General features: G+C 51.5%; 2 protein-coding genes across 9 annotated transcripts in view; one reads left to right on the top strand and one right to left on the bottom strand.

Moving 5' to 3' along the window:
* The window catches only part of LOC105487155 (gelsolin), a 51,961-nt gene extending 32,535 nt beyond the window's left edge, over nucleotides 1–19,426 (bottom strand). Inside the window, exons 1-3 of one of the 8 annotated variants that reach the window (XM_071078265.1) lie at nucleotides 19,333–19,423; nucleotides 3,406–3,528; nucleotides 1,103–1,173 (exon numbers count right to left, since the gene is read on the bottom strand). In XM_071078265.1, coding sequence (XP_070934366.1) covers nucleotides 1,103–1,126 — 24 coding nt within the window. In that variant the 5' untranslated portion in view covers nucleotides 1,127–1,173; nucleotides 3,406–3,528; nucleotides 19,333–19,423. Of the gene's footprint in view, nucleotides 1–1,102; nucleotides 1,174–1,223; nucleotides 1,406–3,405; nucleotides 3,529–14,738; nucleotides 14,838–19,332 lie in introns of those variants that run through there. The other 7 variants (XM_071078267.1, XM_071078266.1, XM_071078268.1 and 4 more) reach the window with 7 other exon arrangements.
* On the top strand, nucleotides 18,861–19,336 carry LOC139358057 (putative uncharacterized protein GSN-AS1; the record flags this gene model as incomplete). Its single annotated transcript, XM_071077422.1, is given in 2 exon segments — nucleotides 18,861–19,215; nucleotides 19,218–19,336. Coding segments are annotated over 2 exon segments (474 nt in total), but the record flags the coding sequence as incomplete, so codon positions are not given.
* Nucleotides 19,427–19,635: the final 209 nt, after the last annotated feature.

Raw genomic sequence — 19,635 nt, 5'->3', positions numbered from 1 at the left:
GGGTTGCCCTGGGCTCCAAGATCATAAGCTCTGGGACTATGGGTAGACCCCTCAGATGGCAATAGTAAATCTAAGGGTCCCCAGGGCCTCAGCTTGCTCCCTTCCAGCATCTTCAATGGCTCTTACAACTAAAGGGCCCTCCAAGAGCTCATTACCCAACCCCAATCTGCAGATAGAGAAACTGAGGCTCAAAGAGGGGAAAGGACTGACCGAAGGTCACACAGCCTGTTTGCTTTTGCTCTTTGGAAGTGGAAAGATTTCCAGCACGGGGCCTGGCAGACAGCAGGCGCTAGCTCTGTGCATGCTAAATGGGTACACTCGCAAACCGAGGTGAGCCCACCTGAGCCTCCTGTGATCCACGGGAACCCCCTCTCCTCCCTGCACCCATCCCCATCATACCCCCAAGAAGGGTCCAAATGGCTGAGCCCAAGTGGCCTCCTGCGCTGTCTGCCTCCTCCCTCCTGCCCCGCAACACCCCACCCCCAAATTGCATTTCTTGGAAGAGAAGAGGATGCACCAGGGTCTGCAGGAGGCTGTTGGAGATGAGGTGGTTAAAAATGGGGAGGCTGTTAGACATGCACTGGGGCGGGGGCCGGGGTGGGCACAAGAGGGTTAGGCTGGAGTCGAGGACAAAAATCAGCAGGTGCAGGTCACCTCTGGCCGGAGAAGAGATCTGGTGGGAGTAAAAATCAGAGGGGAGAAGTCAGAGAAACCAGGCAGGGAGAGGGAGAAGAACTCAGGCAGAAGGGTGGAAAAACACGAAACCAGACAGGGCAGGGAAGACAGCAGCAAGGAGAGAAGAAATGATAGTAATGACCATAAGCAAACAGGTGAGGTCGTACAAGGAAGAAGGAAATATTGGAGAGGGAGAGAGATCAAATGAGAATAAGGAATCGGAAATGGAAGAAGACATCAGAAGAGGGAAGGAGAGAAGTGAGGCAGAGGGGAGAAGAAAACAGAGAAGGGAAAGGAGAAATCAGGAGGCAGGGGAAAAGAAATCCGGCCAAGGTGAGGTTAGCTTCCTGGGAGGGAACAGCCAGGGCCCCCAGGCTCCCACCCTCATCTGCGAGCCAGAGCCCCAGAAGCAGCAAGAGATACTTACAAAGCAACAAAACAGTTTTTCCATTCTAGACCTGAATTACTCCCCTTTTCCTAGCGCTGTATCTGCAAGAACTTACAATAGAGAGTTACTCCGGGAGCCCCGGGGCCCCCCGGGCACTCACCCGCGCCTCGGGCACCCGCCCCTGGGGTGCCCTCGCCTGGGACGCCCCCTGCGACGCAGTGGCCGCGCGCGCGCGGACGGGCAGCGACAGCGCGCACAGCGCCAGGAACAGTGCGCAGGGCAGCGCGGGCGCGGGGCGATGCGGAGCCATGGTGGCAACAGCGGCAGGGGACCCAGTCGGCAGCAGCGGCCTCGGGTCACCGACCTTAAGTAGCCGCCCGCCCATCCCGCCCAAACCCGGGACCGCCCCGCAGGGAGGGCGTGGGGCGGGGATCGGTCTCGGATCTTGGAGACATCTGGGTTCCCACCGGGATCGACCCGACAGGGCGCGGCAGTTCCTGCACCCCAGATCCGGGGCGGAGACCCAGCACCGGGCTTGGCATACAGCAGGCGCTAGCTCTGTGCACGCTAAATGGGCGCAGGCACGAACCGCGGTGAGCCCAGCTGAGCCTCCTGTGACCCACGCGAGCCCCCTCTCCTCTCCGCACTTAACATCTCCAGCAAAAAAATAACATGAACTAACGATTTTTGAAAGCTTTTCACCGACGCATCAGCACATCCTTTTCAGAGATAGTACAATAGCCAACCCATTTTACAGAGGGCGGAACAGTGCAGGGTGGTGAAGCAACTTGCACACAGCTTGCAAATGGTGCTGCCTGGATTTGAACTCAGGCAGCAGTGGGCCTGGGCAGAACCCCCACAAGGCAGCATGCACCGCAGCAGGGCAGGGGACCCGTCTCCCGTGGGCAGGTGAAACCAGTAGGACTCAGCTGAGCAGACCGCTCAGCTCCTGGGATAGCCCCTCCTACTTTACCCAAGACGGCCTTTCTTTCCTTCTTTTGAAAAAGTGTTTGTGTTTTAAAAGTTATATTTTGATCAAAACGTAATATCACATGTCTGTGCACAGTTGTTTCCTCTGCCTCCCATTTACCTCTCCCCAGGGGCAAGCACTGCTATCTACCTCTTTTAGCTGATGGTTCAGGGTTTACCTTCAGGTGTCTAAACAAGCCCTTGTTACTTCTTGAAGTTGTTTTGTTTGGTTTCCATTTTAGGTACTATTCATTGACTCCCCTGGGGGAAGACAGAGTTTGCCTTTCCTTCTCACTCCCAGGCTCCCTTCCCATCCCCACCCCTCCACCCTCCCACTAGAGTCACTGGGTTGGGGAAGAGCTATCCAAACTGAAGGCCTGCTTCCCACCTCCTCCAACCCCTCTCCTCCCTCCTAGCACTGCGCAGAATCCAACTGCTCCACCTCTAAGTTCTCTTTGTATCCCAGACCTCCCTTTCACCCTGCAGCCTGATGCAGTGACAGGAAAGAGGACTGGAGAGTTGGAGAGCTGGCTTTCATTCCCACCTCCACTGTGCATGTTTTCAATGTCTCATTCTTCTCATCTACTAAATGAGTACAGTAGTTGAGGATTAAATCAGTCTGAGGGTATGAAAATAGCCCGGCCAGCAGCTAGGTAAATGTGAGTTCTCCACCGCCTCCCCAGAAACTATGGTCCCCCTTCCCAGCTCCTCCGGAAGTCCAGCCTCTATCTAATCAGGCTGAAGTTTGCCCTCTCCCACTCACAACTTGCTCCCACCTAAGGGGGGATGTGGTTCAGATAAAAGGCTAAAGGAACACAGAGGAGACAGTTCAGGCTGGAGAGATTATAAGAAGGCTTTGTGGAGAAAGGGACTTGTGACCCAGGCCTTGAATGACAGGGAGGATGGAGATTAAGAAGAAAAGACATTCCAGGGGGAGGGGACACATAGGCAAAGGGCAGGCAAACATAACCATATCCAGTGAATTACCCGGGGTCCAGCAGGAAACACAGGGAGCAAGAGGAGAGGAGGCTGCAGAGGGCAGCAGGGGTCACCAAGGCCTGTGTGCCACACTGAAGAGTCTGAACTTGTCTCGGTGTCTGTGGGGGGCCCCAGAGGGATACCTGAGTTCTCAGAGCTCCAAGTCCAGGCCTGGGCCTGCCCAGCCTGCAGTGGGCCAGCTCTGACCTAAATTCAGAGAGCTCTCCCTTCCCCCTAGCCATTTGGAGGATGATATTATAAAAAAAAAAAAAAATCCACAGCTCCCATAGGTTCTTAATGGAAGCATAAACCAGTTTCACCTCTCTAGATAGCAATTTATCCAAACTCAAAACACACAATGCAACGACAGTTTCACTTTCTACAGAATTACTTACCAACAAACACAAAAATATATGTGCAAGGATGTTCACTGAAGCATTGTTTGAAGAAAACTGGAAGGGACCCAAATGTCCTGGTTAAATAAATGATGGAGCCACCACACAATGGACACTATGCAGCTGTGAAAAAAGAATGAGCTACATCTGATTGTGCCTGGCACATAGTAGGCACTCAGTAAACACAGGGAGATCTCCAAGTGCAGAAAGCAATTGCACAATAATGGCTATAGTATAGCTCCTCTTCTCCTTTTTACAATGGTGCCTGTTTTTGCATACACCCTTAAAAAATCAGAGAGTAAGCACCAAACTGTTAAGGCCATTTGCTGGAAAGGGAAGGAGGAGAATTTCATCCTCGAACATTGCCGTGGCTGCCTGAGGCTGGAGGAAGTACCTAGATCACTGCAGTTGGCATGAGGGAACTTTTCAGGGTGATAAAAATATTCTAACACTGGATTACGGTGAAGATTATACAACCAATTAAATCTACTAAAATTCATAGAACTATATGTATACTTAGTGAGTGAATCATTATGATATGTAAATTATACCTCAATATACTAGCTGAAAAAATTGTAAAAAGCATTGCTGTAGTGTTTGAAACTTTACAAGTATATATCCAATATAGTTTTATTCTTTTATAGAACACAAATCCCTTTGTTTTATAAGAAACAATCCCTTTTAAAATATGCTTACAGTGATGCCTGCTCATTAGACAGTTTGGAAAATTCAAACAAGTAGGAAGAAATTTTCTTAGCCGCCCAGCCCCCAGACTGAACCTGGGCCAGCAACTGCCCAGCTGAGTGGCCCCTTCCAGAGCAGTGTGACTCTGACCTGCATAGTTGGTGATTAATAGAGGGGCTGCTGTGGCTTGACCTTGGCCCCAGAGGCCACTGACCATCAGCCCAAGGACCACGTTAATGATCATGAAGGGCCTGCAGCTTTGCCCACTATATAGCACTGGAGCCCAGGCCCTTGGCACGGGAGGGCTGGTGAACAGACCCCACCCTTGCCCTCTGGGAGCCCTCACTACAGACCCTGGAGCCCTTGCTACAGGGCACTGATGAGTGGAGACCATGATGGGAGCAACATTGTCTTACTCTGCTTCCAGCCTGGAAGATGTATGAGTTCAAGGGAATGGGGGAATTCGGGTACAAAAGAAGGGCCCCTAGGTGGAAAGGAAGAGGCCCCAGTGCTAGGGCTGGCTCTGCCACTGACTTCCTGGGTGACTTTGGGCAAGTCACTGTACCTTTCTGGGCTTCGGTGTCTTCGTATGCAAAATACAGGGTAGGGCCTGATGCTCTGACTCTAAGCCTCTTTCCTAGTCCCAGCACTCCCAGATACTGGTTGTACAACCAAATCCAGGACCTACAAGTCTCTGAGCTTCAGGGTTCCCATCTGTAAAATGGGCACATTGGACCAGGTCACCTCTACAGGCCCTTCTGGATCAGACAGTCCATGGCCCCTGACTTGAGGAAGGAGGCACTGCAGTCACTGACAGCAGCATGCCACCTCACCTCTGGGCCCAGCCTGGGAAACTGAGACTCAGGGAGGTTCAAGTCACTCAACTAGAAAGAAGTGTTGCCGAGATTCAAACACAAGTCTGACTGGTTTCAGAGCCCAGGCTCTGTGTGCGGAGATCAAGCAGGAGCTCCTAGCACCACCTGGCCCGGGCAGGGAGCAGCAGCGCCCTTTCCAGGTGACAGGCTACATCAATCAAGCCCGAGTCAAACCTGGCAGCCAGGAGTCTCCGGGGCAGCCGTCCCCATGACATTTCCCAGGCCAGGGCAGGAGATGATACCGGGAAAGCCCTCTAGCCATTCACACACCTGATGTGAGTGCCCAGGCCAAAGGCCTGGAAGATCCCCAGGCTGTGGCCACTTAGTGCGGGACTGGTTGTGGCACCTGCACTCTGGGCCACATGGCACTCAGGTCTGGCATGGTTCCTTTGATTTGGAGGCAGTCCTTCTGCTACCACCTCAGTACATGAGCACGTCCTGGTCTCTGCGCTTCTCCGCACCTCGGAGATCTCCTTGACCTCTGATCTCAGCTGTTCCCGGGTCCACCTCCAGGCACGCAGTAGGCAGATTATCTGTGTCTGCCACAGGATGGGGACTGTATTGCCCATGTCCCCCTGGGGTCTCTCCCCTGTAGTTGACCCAGGACCTCCACAACACAACCAGCTCTGGGCCCTCCTTCCCTCTGTAACCTTGTGGGACTCCCAGGACAGCTACCAGAGACCAGAGGAGGTGGCCTCCCCCGCCTCTTCCACAGTGTACAAAAAGGCCTTGGCTGGGCCTGGAAGACACCACCCTGTTCTTTTCTCTTTACTCCAAACACTGTTGTTCTTGATTTTCCAGGCAGCCAGGCACTCATGGAAAGCCCTCTCTTGGAGTCTATTTGCTTTTTGGCTCACTGCTGTTCTCTTGGTCCTCCCGGGAGCACCCGCCCTTCCGGCCAGGGATTTTGCTAACTGGGACAATGGTCAGTAAACAAGAGAAGCCAGTTATGAAACCCAGTGAAACTGGACAGGGCCTGGACAAGTTCTGGCAAGCTCTGTGGACAGGTTTTCGAATCTGGACTCAGCTCCTGCAATCAAGACCTCAGTTTCCTCATCTATAAAAGGGGGAGAATGGTACCTAGAGCACGGAGCAGTGAGGAAGCCCAGGATGTGACGCACAGGAGCTCCCCAGAAGTAAGCACTCTTCTTTCTGAGCAGCCTGGTTTCTGTACAGAGGCCTGCCTTCAGTATGTGATGGTGCGGGAGAAAGGTTACAGATTTCACAGTAAGACGCTAGAGTTCAGGTCTGGGCTGTGTAAGGTGGAGCAAGTTACCTTCCCTCTCTGAGCCTCAGGTCACTCATCTGTAAACAGGGACAGTGATGCCCAGTTGCAGGACTTTTGGGGGAACAGGAGTGAGACTGCTGGAGTATGTTGTTCAGAGCAGGACTTATTAGCAGCAGTCAGTGGTCATTAGTCTGTCTTCTCTTTTGTAGATGATCACACCAAGAACAAGAGGGTGACTTTTCAGGGTCACAAAGCCAAACAAGTGCCTGGCAGAGTAGATCTAGAACTCAGCTCTCTCAAAAACCAGGCCAGAACTGAGGCCTGGGTCTCCATGACACAGCGGTGCTCCCCGTCGGGGCTGGCTGGGCTGCTGCTTTGGCCAAATCCATCCTGGGAGTGGACAGCTGCTGGGGAGGTGGCCAGCGGGGCTTGGCTGAAGCCAACTCCAGGAGACCAACTGTCTCAGGGACCAGAGCCATGGCCCTTTCCCAGCTTCCGGAGCCAACCCCACCTAGTGCTGGGACCGGGCTGGACAAAGACCCCATGCCCTGGAAGCATCCAGATTTGGCCATGGGTTTGAGCTCTGGGCCCTTCTTGCTAGGACCCACTTCAGCAGTCTGTCTCCTCTGCTCTCGGGGAGGAAATGGCCCTGAGAGGCGTGGTGGCTTAGTAGCCAGGGCTGCAAATAACTATGTCCTAGCCCCTTCAGCACCCCACCACCCACCCCTGGGGAGCCCAGGCACAAACGCAAATCTGCAGCAAGACAGGGAGGCCTGGCTGCAGATGCTGGGACCATGGAACCAGCAGAAGACTTTGGAGAGACACAGGCTCTGCAGAGCTGCAGGGGAAGGCAGGGTCTACAATGCCCAGCTGGAGTCAGAATGAGCAGGAGAAGCCACAGGAGGCAGCTTCCTGCTCTGCAGGGGAAGGACTTTCCAAGAGGGAGAAAAACAGAGAGCAACCTTCTGTGTGTGACTGTGGAAAGAGCTCCCACCAGAAATGCCTGCGTTTAAGTCCCCGGTCTATCACTTATTAGCAGTGTGGCTTTGAGCAAGTCGCTCTGGCTCTCTGAGCCTCAGTTTCCTCATCTATAAAACAGGGATTATAATACCTTTTTCTGAGGGTAGTTGTGTGAATTTAATAAGGTAAAGAACATTTGGGGCTTAGCACACCGCTTGGTACAGAGTAAGTACATATAAAGGAGGCTGCTTTTATTGTTAAAGGAGAGACTTGGATAAGTGTCTATCTCTCTGGGCCTCAGTTTCCTTATGTGTAAGATAGGGTTAAAAATGCCTTACTTCTTTTTTTTTTTTTTAAGATGGGGTCTCACTCTGTTGCCCAGGCTGGAGTACAGGGGCGTGATCTCGGCTCGTTGCAACCTCCACCTCCCAGGTTCAAGTGATTTCCGGCTAATTTTTGTATTTTTAGTAGAGGCAAGGTTTTACCATGTTGGCCAGGCTGGTCTCAAATTCCTAACCTCAAGTGATCTGCCTGCCTTGGACTCCCAAAGTGCTAGGATTACAGGTGTGAACCACCGCACCCAGCCTATTAAATGGCAAACTTTATGTTGTGTGTATGTCAACACAGTTTAAAAACAAACAAACAAACAAAAAAGGAAAGACAAATGCTGGTTTCCTTCCCCTTTTCCAGATAGATAATGAGCTGCCCAGTGGTGATATGGTTGAGAGGACGCAGGTGGCAAGAAAATCAGCCCATGTCTAAGAACCCTTCAGGCCCTGGGACTCAAGGATGCTAAAAGACACACGGCGAAAAGCAAACAAGTTTGTGCATCTGGCCAGGGTACCCGCCTGCCTGCCTAGGGATCAGATTCATCCTTCACTGGGATCTACCAGGAATGCTGGAAGCTTCCCCAGGCCAACTACCTTCCTGATGGGGACAATGAATGATGCAGGACACCAGATGATGGCACCACATCCCTCCTCCTGCTGGCTCCAAACAAAGCCCTTCTCTCTCCCCAAGCCTCCCATATCAACTACAGCCAAGATTTCCTCCTTGCTGGGCTCTGGCAAGATGTGTGAGCCCATTGTCTGGATGTGGAAAATCGGGGTCAAAGTGCCTTTCTTGAAGGCTAGTTGAAAGGATTAAATGAGACCATAAATGTGAGGGATCCGAGGACCATGCCCTGCAAAGGCACCCTGCAGGGAGAACTCCCTGAGAAAGACAAAAGGGGGCAGGTGCAGCAAAGAGGGAAAAGACAACGGGCTCCAGGAGTGCCTGCAGAGTCTCTGTGGGCCGGAGATACCAAAAATGACCAACAGGGTGAGGACGAGTGACCTTCCAACCTAAGGAATCTGAGGCAATGTACAGGGATGAATCTGGACAGAGCCCAAATCCCTACCACCAGGGAACTTGTGCCAGTGGCACCTTCTGTGGCATTGCAATTTCCTCCTCTGTAAAATAGGGTGAAGATTCCAACCTGGTGGGGTGTCTAGTAGGACTGAAGGAGCCCCTGGCACTGTGCTTGGCACACAGCAGGTATTCAGTAAGCATAACTAGTCCAAAGATGACCCCCAGCATGTGTCCAGACCCTATACACACATATAGCTTACTGGCCCCTATACCTGCCCTACACCTACCTCATACCCACCCCTCTACCTCTGTGTCTTTGCATCCAAAGCAAGGGAGACAGGGAGGGTTCCAAACAAGGCTGGTACCAGGGATGGCGATGCATCTCAGGAGAGGGCCTCAAGCCAACAACTACTGAGCCAGCCTTGTTACCCAATCCCCTCCATGAGACTCCTTATGACACCCCCTCCCCTCCTCTCTGACTTCGCCTGTTCTGCCCCACCCAAGAGAACAAGGGCTCTTGGCTGAGCATGGTGGCTCATGCCTGTAATCCCAGAACTTTGGGAGGCCAAGGCAGGAGGATGGCTTATATCCAGTAGTTTGAGAACAGCCTGGGAAACAGAGTGAGACCCTGTCTCTACAAAAAATTTAAAAATTAGCCAGGCATGATGGCATACACCAGCAGTCCTAGCTACTGGGGAGGCTGAGGTGGGAGGATCACTTGAACCTGGGAGGTCGAGGCTACAATAAGTTATGATTGCACCACTGCACTCCAGCCTGGGTGACAGAGCAAGACTCCATCTCAAAAAAAAAAAAAAAAAAAAAAAACAAACTCCAGTGGGGAGATATATCAGAGAATAGCTGTTCCTCCCTATCCACGGGGGATCAGTTGGTTCCAGGACCTCCCTCAGATACCAAAATCTGCAGATGCTGTACACCAATATATAAAATGGCATAGGATTTTATATATTGGTATATTTTATATACAGTATTTGCACACAACCTACATATATCCTCCCATGTATTATACTTTAATCTCTCTAGATTGCTTATAAAACCTAATACAATGTAATTGCTGTTTACATAGTTGTTATACTGTAGTTGTTACATAAAAATATAAATGTAAATTTCTATGTAACAATAAACTATGTAAATAGTTGTTACACTGTACTGTTTTTAAAATTTGTATTATTTTTACTGTTGTTTATTATTTTTCACTTTTTAAAAAAAAATATTTCTGATCTGTGGTTGGTTGAATCCACGAATGAGGATACAGAGGGCACAAGGTAGCGGATATGTGGAATGAACAAGTCTGGAGAGCTCGTGCCTACAGTCCCAGCACTTTGGGAGGCTGAGGAGGGATCATCGCTTGAGCCCCAGAGTTCAAGATCAACCTGGGCAACACAGTGAGACCCTGTCTCTCTATATATTAAAAATAACAAAGATACAAATTTCAAAATAAAAAAGAGCACTAACGTGCAACACAAGGACTATAGGGAATAAGTTGTACTGTATTTTGGGATTCATGCTAAATGAGCAGATTTTATTAGGTCAGTGCAAAAATAATTGTGGTTTTTGTCATTGAAAGTAATGGCAAAAATCGCAATTACTTCTATGCCAACAGAGATGGGTATGTTCATTTGTTTCACTATAGTAACCTTTTTACTATGTATATGTATTCCATAACATCATGTTATATACCGTAAGTATATACAATAACTTGTATTTTTTTAAAAAGAGAAACTCCAAATAGCATGATTAGAGATTCTTCACAATTTATCTAAAACTTTTGACTACAATAGAACCATCAGAGATACAAAGATATTTTTATGGCTACTCATCCTTTTAACTCTAATAGGTTTTATTTAAAGTACTTTCCCCTCCTTTAACCCAAACAGAGGTACAGTACTGGAATGCTTTTCTTCCTTCCCCAGCTTACAGGATAATCATAGCCAGCTGGAAGATTTAAACAAGATCCAGCACCTAGAATACAGTCCCTGGCATGAAGTTGGGCTCCCATGTGGGTGCTGCCTTCTGTGCCCGGGTGTGCTTTAGGCCTCACCTCCGTCCAGGCACCTGCCCAGTCACCAGCACTGTCCTCCAAGTCCCTGTCCATGTGGGAGCTTCTGGAACCCTCTGGGATACCCTTGGAGGCAGGACCCAACCACAGTCGTCCCACCAAGACCAGAGCAGAGACCAAGCTCACCTCCTCCCCACTTTACACCCACTTCTCACCCCCACACTCCAGCCACTGTCCTGGTTTGGTGTCCCCATCTTTTCCCTGGGATCATGACATCAGCTCCCTCACTCCCTTAAACCCTCCCTGCACTGGGCCCATCACCCATACAGACTGCATCATCCCTTCCATGGACCTCAGTGCAGACAGAAAGAAGTCAGGACTCCTGAGTTGGGTCCTCTATGATCTGGGGCCCGCAAGCCCTTGCAGTCTCATTGCCCACTAACCCCCCGACAACATTCCCTGTGCCATCGCCTCTATACAACCTCATCTGCCTGCTCTGGGAGACCAAGGTCTAGCCTTGGCTCTGCCTCCCTGTGTGACCTTGGGTAAGTTCTTTGCCTCTCTGGGCCTGTCTCCTCATCGGGCTACTGGGGCTTTGTGTAAATGAGACAAGATGAGGTAGTGAGTGCCAGGTGCCAAGAAGCTCAAGAAACGTTAGCCTGCAATCCACGGCCTCCTGTCTAGCACATCCACCCCCTCCTAAGGCAGCTGTTAGCAATCTACTTCTTCAACTTTAACAGCAGCAACAGCAGCAGGTTCTCACTCTCTCTCCTAAGCTCTGGAATGCAGACGTGCTCACAGCCAGCACCAGCAGGCAGGGAGGGGAGCAGAGGGAAGACAGCTTAGAGGAAAATTACCCAGCTTTCGCCCCAGCCAACGCCAGTGCTCACAGCTATCTCAGAGAGGGAATCTGGGGGCCTGGCAACCCCTTCCTGAGCCGTGGGCTTGGCCCCAAGCCTTGATCCCTGTCTGAGCTGGTGGGATGGCAGGGGTTACTCTGGCCACCACTCCTCTGGGGCACTCCCACTTTTTGGCATCCAAAGAGACAGGGAGGAGGAGGGAGGAAAAAGAAAACCAGACAGGCCTTTGTGAAGAGGAGAAAGTTGGTTCCTGCCATTGCTTGCTGGGGCCCCAGGCACCAACATAATGGAGGATCCCCAGTGACAAAGGGTCTCACAGTGGCTGAGAGCCTGTCCAGTTGCCATAGCTCAAGTCTCAAACCCTGAGTACCATGTCTCTGCATCATAGAGTCTGTCATGCCCAGTGTCATATACCCTGTAACTGTGCCACCTACCAGGCCCTGCGTTCCTCTTGCTTTGTCCCGTGTGTCTCCCTTGTAGTGGCATCTCATGCCTCTTACACCCTGGGTCATGCTTCATGCACCATGTCATGTCTGTTTTGTGACAGACTGTACCATGCACTCAATGGATTCCCCCCGCCTCAGTCTCCCAAAGTGCTGGGATTATAGGTGTGAGCCACCTCGCCTGGCCTGCATTCTGTCTCTCTGAAGATCCAGACCTGTGTTCATTCCATCTCCCAGATCCCCTCTCTGAGATGCCTGTGAGTCCATCACACCAGGTCCTACCCCTTAGAAGTATGTGCCATAAACCTTGTCCTGGATCTATGAATTGTGTTGTCCCTTGCTTGATGATTCACATCAGGAAGGGGACAGGATGATATTTAGGGAGGACAGGCTCTGGGATGGACTCCCAGCCCTATCAACTATCATCTATGTGAGCCTGCAAAAGTGACTTCCCGTCTCAGTGCCTGTTTCTTCAGTTATAAAATGGAACTGATACTCACACCCGAGGATTAAAGTAGGTAATGCATGTAAGATGCTTAGTCTAGAAACTGGCACACAGTGAGTGCTTTAAAACGTTTGCTAGGCCTGTGCCAACCGTGCCTGGGCATCTGTGTTATGTCCTGTGCCCTGCGTACCAGCTTCCCACGTACCCAGCTCCTCGGGTGCATCAGACACTGTGCACATTAGTGAAATTCAACAACCCCCTACAGGGAGGGTAGGATTATTCCCTCTCATGCAGAGGAGTAATCGAAGGGCAATAATTGCATGAGGCCACAGGGCCAGCTGGAATGAACACAGGTCTGGATCTTCGGAGAGACAGAAAGCAGGCCAGGCGAGGTGGCTCACGCCTAACATCCCAGCACTTTGGGAGGTTGAGGTGGGGGGAATCCATTGAGTTCAGGAGTTCAAGATCAGCCTGGGCATCACCACAAGTCCCCATCTACAAAAAATACAAAAATTAGCCAGGCGTGATGGCGTGTGCCTGTGGTCCCAGCTACTCAGGAGGCTGAGGTGGGAGGATCACTTGAGCCCAGGAAGTTGAGGCTGCAGTGAGCAGAGATCACGCCACTGCACTCCAGCCTAGCAATCCAGCCTAGGCGACGAAACAACAACAATAAGACAACAAAGAGACAGAAAGCGGATACGTGGTCAGCTATAGGGTGTGCGTAGAGACGGACGTAAGCAAGCATGAGGGATCCTTTTGGGGATGATGAAAATCTTCTCAACTGAATTGTGATGATGGCTGCATAACTCTATAAATTCACTAAACATTGTTGAATTGAGTGAATTATGTGTATGTAAATTATATGTAAATTTACTCCAATAAATCATGTAAATTATATTTCAATAAAGCTGTTTTTTCTTTAGGAAAAAAAGAAAAGCCCACGCGCTTCCAGTGCACTATTCTGCGAAAGCATTCTGCGAGAGAAGGGCGCTCCCTGCGGGTCAGTGAAGTTCAACCAGAGGCCAAGCTGCTCTGAGGCCCAGCTGGGAGCAGGTTTGAGCCCAGCGGTTCCCTAACACCTCTGTGGACCAGGTGTGCAGCAGGATCAACCCAGGGAGCTCAGGAAACAATAGATTCACAGGCCCCACCCCCAGCCTCTGAGTCTGTAGGTCTAGGGTGGGGCCTGGGAACCTGTGATTCTGAGGCTCAGCCAGGACTGGGCCCACATCTTCCTTTCACATTTGGGGAAACTGAGGTTAGCCAGGAGACGGGCCTGGTCAGACCTAGTTGATCAAATGGTGGGAGAGCCAGGGCTAGAATTAGAGCCCTTTCCTCTTCTCCTCTCTCCATTCCCTCCGCCTCCCTCCCACTCCTCCCCCGTCCTCAGCCTCCCAGTGACTCAGGGCTCTGAGTCACCCAGAGGCCCCACAGAGGAAACTTCTTAGGAAAAACAATTGCCAAACAAAGCTTTCCCTGATCTGGGGAACAGAATAGGCCCAGGGGGCCAAGAGAGGGAGGGGAGGGAGAACACAGGGTGGAGTTGGAGGCTCCAAGACTTGGAGACTTGGAGTCTCAGCCACTCCCTTGTGTGGGGCCCTAGATAGGGGTGTCCCCACAATGCACGTCCCCACCTGCAAATAACACCTCCTATGCTAATAGATGCCCATTGTGATGAGGCCACATGATGAGTACTTTATAAGCATTGTCTTGTTGAATCCTCCCCAAAACCCATGGCTGGCATTGATTCCTTTTATAGATGGAGGAACAAAGGCTCAGAGAGGTTCAGCCCAGGGTTACACCATTAGGAACCCAGGGCTGTCTGACTCTGAAGTCCGAAGTCTGACTCTCACTTCTACACACCTTTAAAAAATACCTACTGCACACAGTGGCATGAAGATCAGCTCTCATCAGACAGGTAAGGAGAATGATGGCCACAGTGGCTGTTCAATCACAAACTGTCTCCTTTCTTTCTGTGTGTCAGGCCCTGCCTTGGGACTTCCTGACCCAGTGGGCACACAAACAGGAACACCAATAGTCATTCAAGTAGCTGTGGGCCCTGGGAGCACAAAGGAGGGAGCACCCACGCCCGAGGGAGCCACGGAGGAGGGGCATTGGGGCAGAGCCTTGGAGGACAAATGGAGTTTCCTCTTTGGGGAGGTAGGAACAACAGAAGCAAAGGCTCAGGGGTGTGGCCCGCACAGGGAAGCATAAACAGTTTAAGAGGCATGGCTGGGGTTGAGACAGTGGATACCTGGGGGAGAAGGGGTCTGACTGCTATGGAGTCCTGGCCTGATCCAAGGCACTGAGGATTTTTAAGCAGGGAGAGAATAGGATCGGAACTGGTTTCATCTCTGCAGAGGGCATGGCTGGTGGTTGAACTAAGAGTCAGGAGTGGGACTTCCCCTTGGGTCTCCCTGGCATCCCTCCTCTGAGCTGGCTTCGGGGACCATCCCAGATCCCGTGCTACTCACCCACAGGTCAGAACTGCCCCCGAGGGCTTCTTCCTCGGCCATCACTAGGCTGGGGGGAGCTATGTGGGCCTCTCCTGACACAGGCCAACCTAATCATCTCAGCCTATAAATAGGACTCAGGATTAGTCTGGAAATAGCTGTGCCAAGCCAACTCCACAGGCATCACGGGCACGCACAGTTCCGGAAATGGTTCTTCTCCTCAACACAATTAAAACCCAACACTTCCTCAGGAAACTATTGTTCACACTCTGCTTTGCTTCCTTAAGCACGAAGTAGTCGGTTTTGGGGGAAGAACCTGCCTGCTTACTGCTGATTAGTGGGGGTATGCTTTGTGGAGAGGAGGCCCTTTTCCTGCTTCTCCTTCTCTGAGGACCTGAGGGAGCCACTATCACTCTCTGGGCCTCAGTTTCCCCAAATGTAAACTAGGGAGGTGGGACACGATGCCATTTTTAACTTACCAGGATTTCAAAAATTAGAATTGTAATAAACATGTGAGCAGGGAGAAAGGAACAGGTCCAGGGCCTGCCACGGAGGGGCTGAGTGGCCTCGAATGAGCCACTGTTCCTCTCTGGGCCCCAGATTACTCAGCTGTAAAATGAAGGTGCTGGGGGATGATGTCCAAGGTCAACAATTTTTTTTAATTTCATTTTTTTGTTTAGTACTTTTGAGAACCCAGCCAGCTGGCCAACCTATGCCAGCCTTGTGCTGAGTGCTGGGGATATAGGGACAAATAAAACCCAGTCCAGGCCTCTGTGTGCCCAGCCCTGTGCCGGATCCTAGAGCGTAACAGCATGTCCAGTCCCCTCAGTGTCCCACTAGAGGCTTTCTTTGGGGCTGCTGGGGACATCTTGTTTCTAGTTGAGAATTCAGATTTACGTCCAAAGACAAGAACTCCCTGAGGGGCAGATTACAACATGGACTGAGCTATTACAATCGACAAGGACACAAAGCTAACACAGCCATCGTTATACACCAGCCATGTGCTAAGGACTTGATTTCCCCATTGTTTAATCATCACCAACTCTATTATCACCCCCATTTCACAGATGTGGAAACTGAGGCTGAGAGGAGTAAGGGACTTGTCCAAGGGCACAGAGCAAGTCAGGGCTACAGTGATGTTTCAGGCCCAGACCTGTCTGCCTCTGGAGTCCAGGGTTTAACACACCCCAGTGCTGCTGTGAAAGGGCTCTGGACAGCTCAGGCTGGCCGGCCAATGCGGGGATAACAGAACAGGGGCATGGAACAGAAAGGGGCATTGAGGATGTTGCTGTGTGTGTGTGGTGGGGGGAGTGACAAGGCTTCAGCAATGGTACTCATTCTCTCCAACCAGCTCCCAGCGCTGCCGTCCTCTGATCCACCCTCCACTCTGCCTGCCATGGACTGATTGTTCTGAAATCCCATGGATCAAGTCACTCCTCAGCTGAAGACCTGTCCATGATTCCCTGGTACCCAGAGGATAGAAACCCAGTATTTAAAACCTCTCTGACCAGGTCTTCTGGTCAGCTCCCCACCTCAACCCTCACACTCCTGCTCACTAGCCCCCAGGCATAGTGGGCTCCTCCAGCGGCCAAGCCTTCGCCTATGGGGCCTTCCTGCCTGGAATGCCCAACTCGCCCTTCTCAGCCTTGTCTGACTCTCAAGTAGGAAAGGCACTCTTTGGCTCCCTGAGCCCTTTGGCACTTATCACAGAGCACTCTGGGCGTTAACTGCCACTGTCTCCGTCTTGGATTAGAGTGGATATCCAAGGGCCGGGTGGTGTCTGATTCACCTCCGTCTCCAGTGCAGCAGCTCAGCACGGGCTGACCGGGTAAACTAAAAAATGCAGAGAGCCGAAAGAATTCTGGGAAAGTACACGTTTCCCAGGACTGCCCAGTGACGAGCCCCATACTGAGGCACAGCATCAGGACACCCTGCTGTGGAAGAACCAAAAATTGCACCCTCACGGCTTATCAGGATGGTCCTTGTGTCTGTCTCTTTCAAGGGTTCTGATAATGAAATCTGGGCAAGTCACCCTCCTGCTTTAAAACTTCCAATGGTTCCCAGAGGTCTAGCATAAAATCCAAACTCAAGAGCCCACATAACCTAGATGCTGCCTGGCCCCCAGGTCCTCCTCTTGCCATGCCCCCTCCCTGGCCAGCCTCCCTCACTTCTTTCAGTTCTTCAAGGACTCCCCCACACTAAAGCCTTACCCAGACTGCCTCTCCGCCTGGGGGGCTCCTCCGTTCCCTGCTCACTCAGCCACCTCCCTCTCCCTCTTCAGGTCTCACTTTTTAGGGGAGGCTTCCCTGATCTGTCCAGATAAGACCTCACCACTCCCACCCAATCCCACACGCTCCCATAACCCGATCGTTTCCTTCACAGCAAGAATTAATCTTTGGTGTAAATAATGATCTACCGGAAGACCCATGAGGAATGGGAAGGTCTTGTTTTTTGCTGATTCTCAAACACCCAGCTCAGAGGCTAAATATCTCTCAAATGAATGAAGATATGAATGGATGAATGAATGAATGAATGAATGAACCTACATACATATATCAAGACAAGAAGGTGGGCAGAATCCTAGGGAACGCTGAGGCAGAAAAAACAGGGCCCTGGGCCGGGCATCGTGGCTCACACCTGTAATCCCAGCAGTTTGGGAGGCCAAGGTGGGCAAATCACTTGAGGTCAGGAGTTTGAGACCAGCCTGGCCAACGTCGTAAAACCCTGTCTCTACTAAAAACACAAACATTAGCCAGGTGTGGTGGCACAAGCCTGTAGTCACAGCTACACGAGAGGCTAAGGCAGGAGAATCATTTGTATCTGGGAGGAGGAGGTTGCAGTGAGCTGAGATCATGCCACAGCACTCCAGCCTGGGCACCACAGCAAGACTCCGTCTCAAAAAAAAAAAAAAAAAAAAAAAGAAAGAAAGAAAAAGAAAAACAGGGCCCTAACTAAAAAGAGAGGAGGGGCTCTAACTGAAAAAAACCCAGGGCCCTAAATAAAAAAGTCAGGAGGATAAACAGGGCCCTAACTAAAAAGACAGGAGGAAATAAACCAGACAGTGCAGCCTCCCAGAAGCAAAAGGAGGGAGTTTCTAGAACTGCACCAGAGACTGGTACATGGAATCCTGAGGAAAGCACTAGATTGGACATTGAGGAGGTCACTGGGGCCTTCGTGATTGAACCAAGGTTCCGTGGAGGTGGGCACAGGGCTGGTACATTGCAGGGGGCAGAGGAGTAAAGGGTAGTGAATAAGCAAAGCTCTCAGGTGATGGGTGCTCAGCTGGGCCTATGCCAGCCTGGCCCTGCAGGGTCTATGGAAGACAGGGCCCCTGTGTCACAGTTACCAAAAGCATCAACAGGGCATAACATTCTTTTTGTTGACAGATCACTTTGAGGTAACTTGGCTTTTGGAGTTGTCAGGGCTCAGTCTCAAAGGCAGGCGCATCAGAGCCAAGACTCGGCCCTCAATTCCTCCTATTGGGGCAGCACTAGGGCCACCTCTTTGTCACCAAAACCTTTGGGTAGCAGCTGATGGGGCGAGTCACCTTTCTGGGCCCAGCAGGCCTTTCGGGAATCACTGGCTTTTGGGGTACAACATCCTGGGGACCATCAAAAAGCCCTTTCACCTGAGCTTTGGGAAAGAGGAACCGCTCCGGCTGTGGGCGGCTCGTGTCACCATCTGGAAGCCAGCTGGGCCACAGCAGACGTGTAAGTCCTGTGTGCATTCATCCCCTTCTCCTTTTGGCAGAAAAGGGATGGTGTGGGCTGGAGAGGTGTTTTCCTGGGTTCTTGCACAATTGCTAATTAGAAATTCACTTTTGTTTGGGTGTTGGAAGCTGGGCGATTCCCCCTAGTAGCGATCCTTCCTGTCTCACTGGTCACAAAGCCCTTTGGCATCTACGAGCTCACTGGGTCCACAGAGCAGCTTTGTTAGGTGAGTAGGGGAGACCAAGGCACCCGTCTTACAGATGGAAAAACCGAGGCTGCAGCTGGGAGGTGAGCCAGTCTCCTGGCTTCCAGCCCAGGACTCTGCACTCCTCCCCCCACCTCCCCGCCTACTTCAGCAGGTCACCTGTGAATCTGATAGTCAGGTGGGCCCCACCCTGCCAGCTGGCCCCAGTGGGCATGACTCATCTGACTTCCCGATGACTCACACGCCTCGGGTGCTCCTCCTCTGGTCAACAAGTCTGGAGACTTGGCAAATGGACCCCCATTTTTCTCACCTCTCCAAAGTCTCTGGGAAGAATTCCTGCACCTCCTCTTTATGGGGACTCTACTCTTCTACAGAAGAGCCACCAAGGCCTTGAGAGGGAAAGCCACTCTCCTAAAGTCACACAGCAAGCAGGCAGCACAGCCAGGGTGGGAGCCAGGCATCCGGGCACTGAGCCCAGTCCCTGCCTCCTCCCCACAAGATCACTCTCGCCTGACCTCCCTCTCAAGGGCAGGAAAGGAGCAGAGACGCACTCTGAGCCTTATTGGGAAGACCTCAGGGACTCCCCTGAATCCACTGCGGCTACAGTGGCTGCTTCCACCACTGAAGTCCCCTCCAGGCTTCCCTGGGCAGCCCGGGCGGGGTTTAACAGGAGGACAGGTGTCTGCATTGCTCTACCTACCTAACAGGGCTGTGCAGGGTGAAGAGCGCTGCTCTGTGGGAAGGCAACCGGACCAAGGCCGAAGCACTGGACAAAGAGCTATGAGCACCACCTGTAAAAAAAGGGCACAAGAATGTCAGCCTCAGGGGGAGTTCAAGGTTATCTGGTCAAATCCCCATTTGATGTTTCAACTCCTTTCCTCCCCTCCACCAGGGGTCACACAATCAGTACTTGCACACATCTGGCAACAGGGCACTCACTACCTGCCAAGGCTGCAAGACCTGCTGCTGGAGGGTTTGGCTGGGTAAAAGAATTTTCCTAAGG

The sequence above is a fragment of the Macaca nemestrina genome, chromosome 14 (assembly GCF_043159975.1).
Source record: "Macaca nemestrina isolate mMacNem1 chromosome 14, mMacNem.hap1, whole genome shotgun sequence".
Taxonomy (NCBI): Eukaryota; Metazoa; Chordata; class Mammalia; order Primates; family Cercopithecidae; genus Macaca; species Macaca nemestrina.
This window is presented reverse-complemented; position numbering and strand designations above follow the sequence as displayed.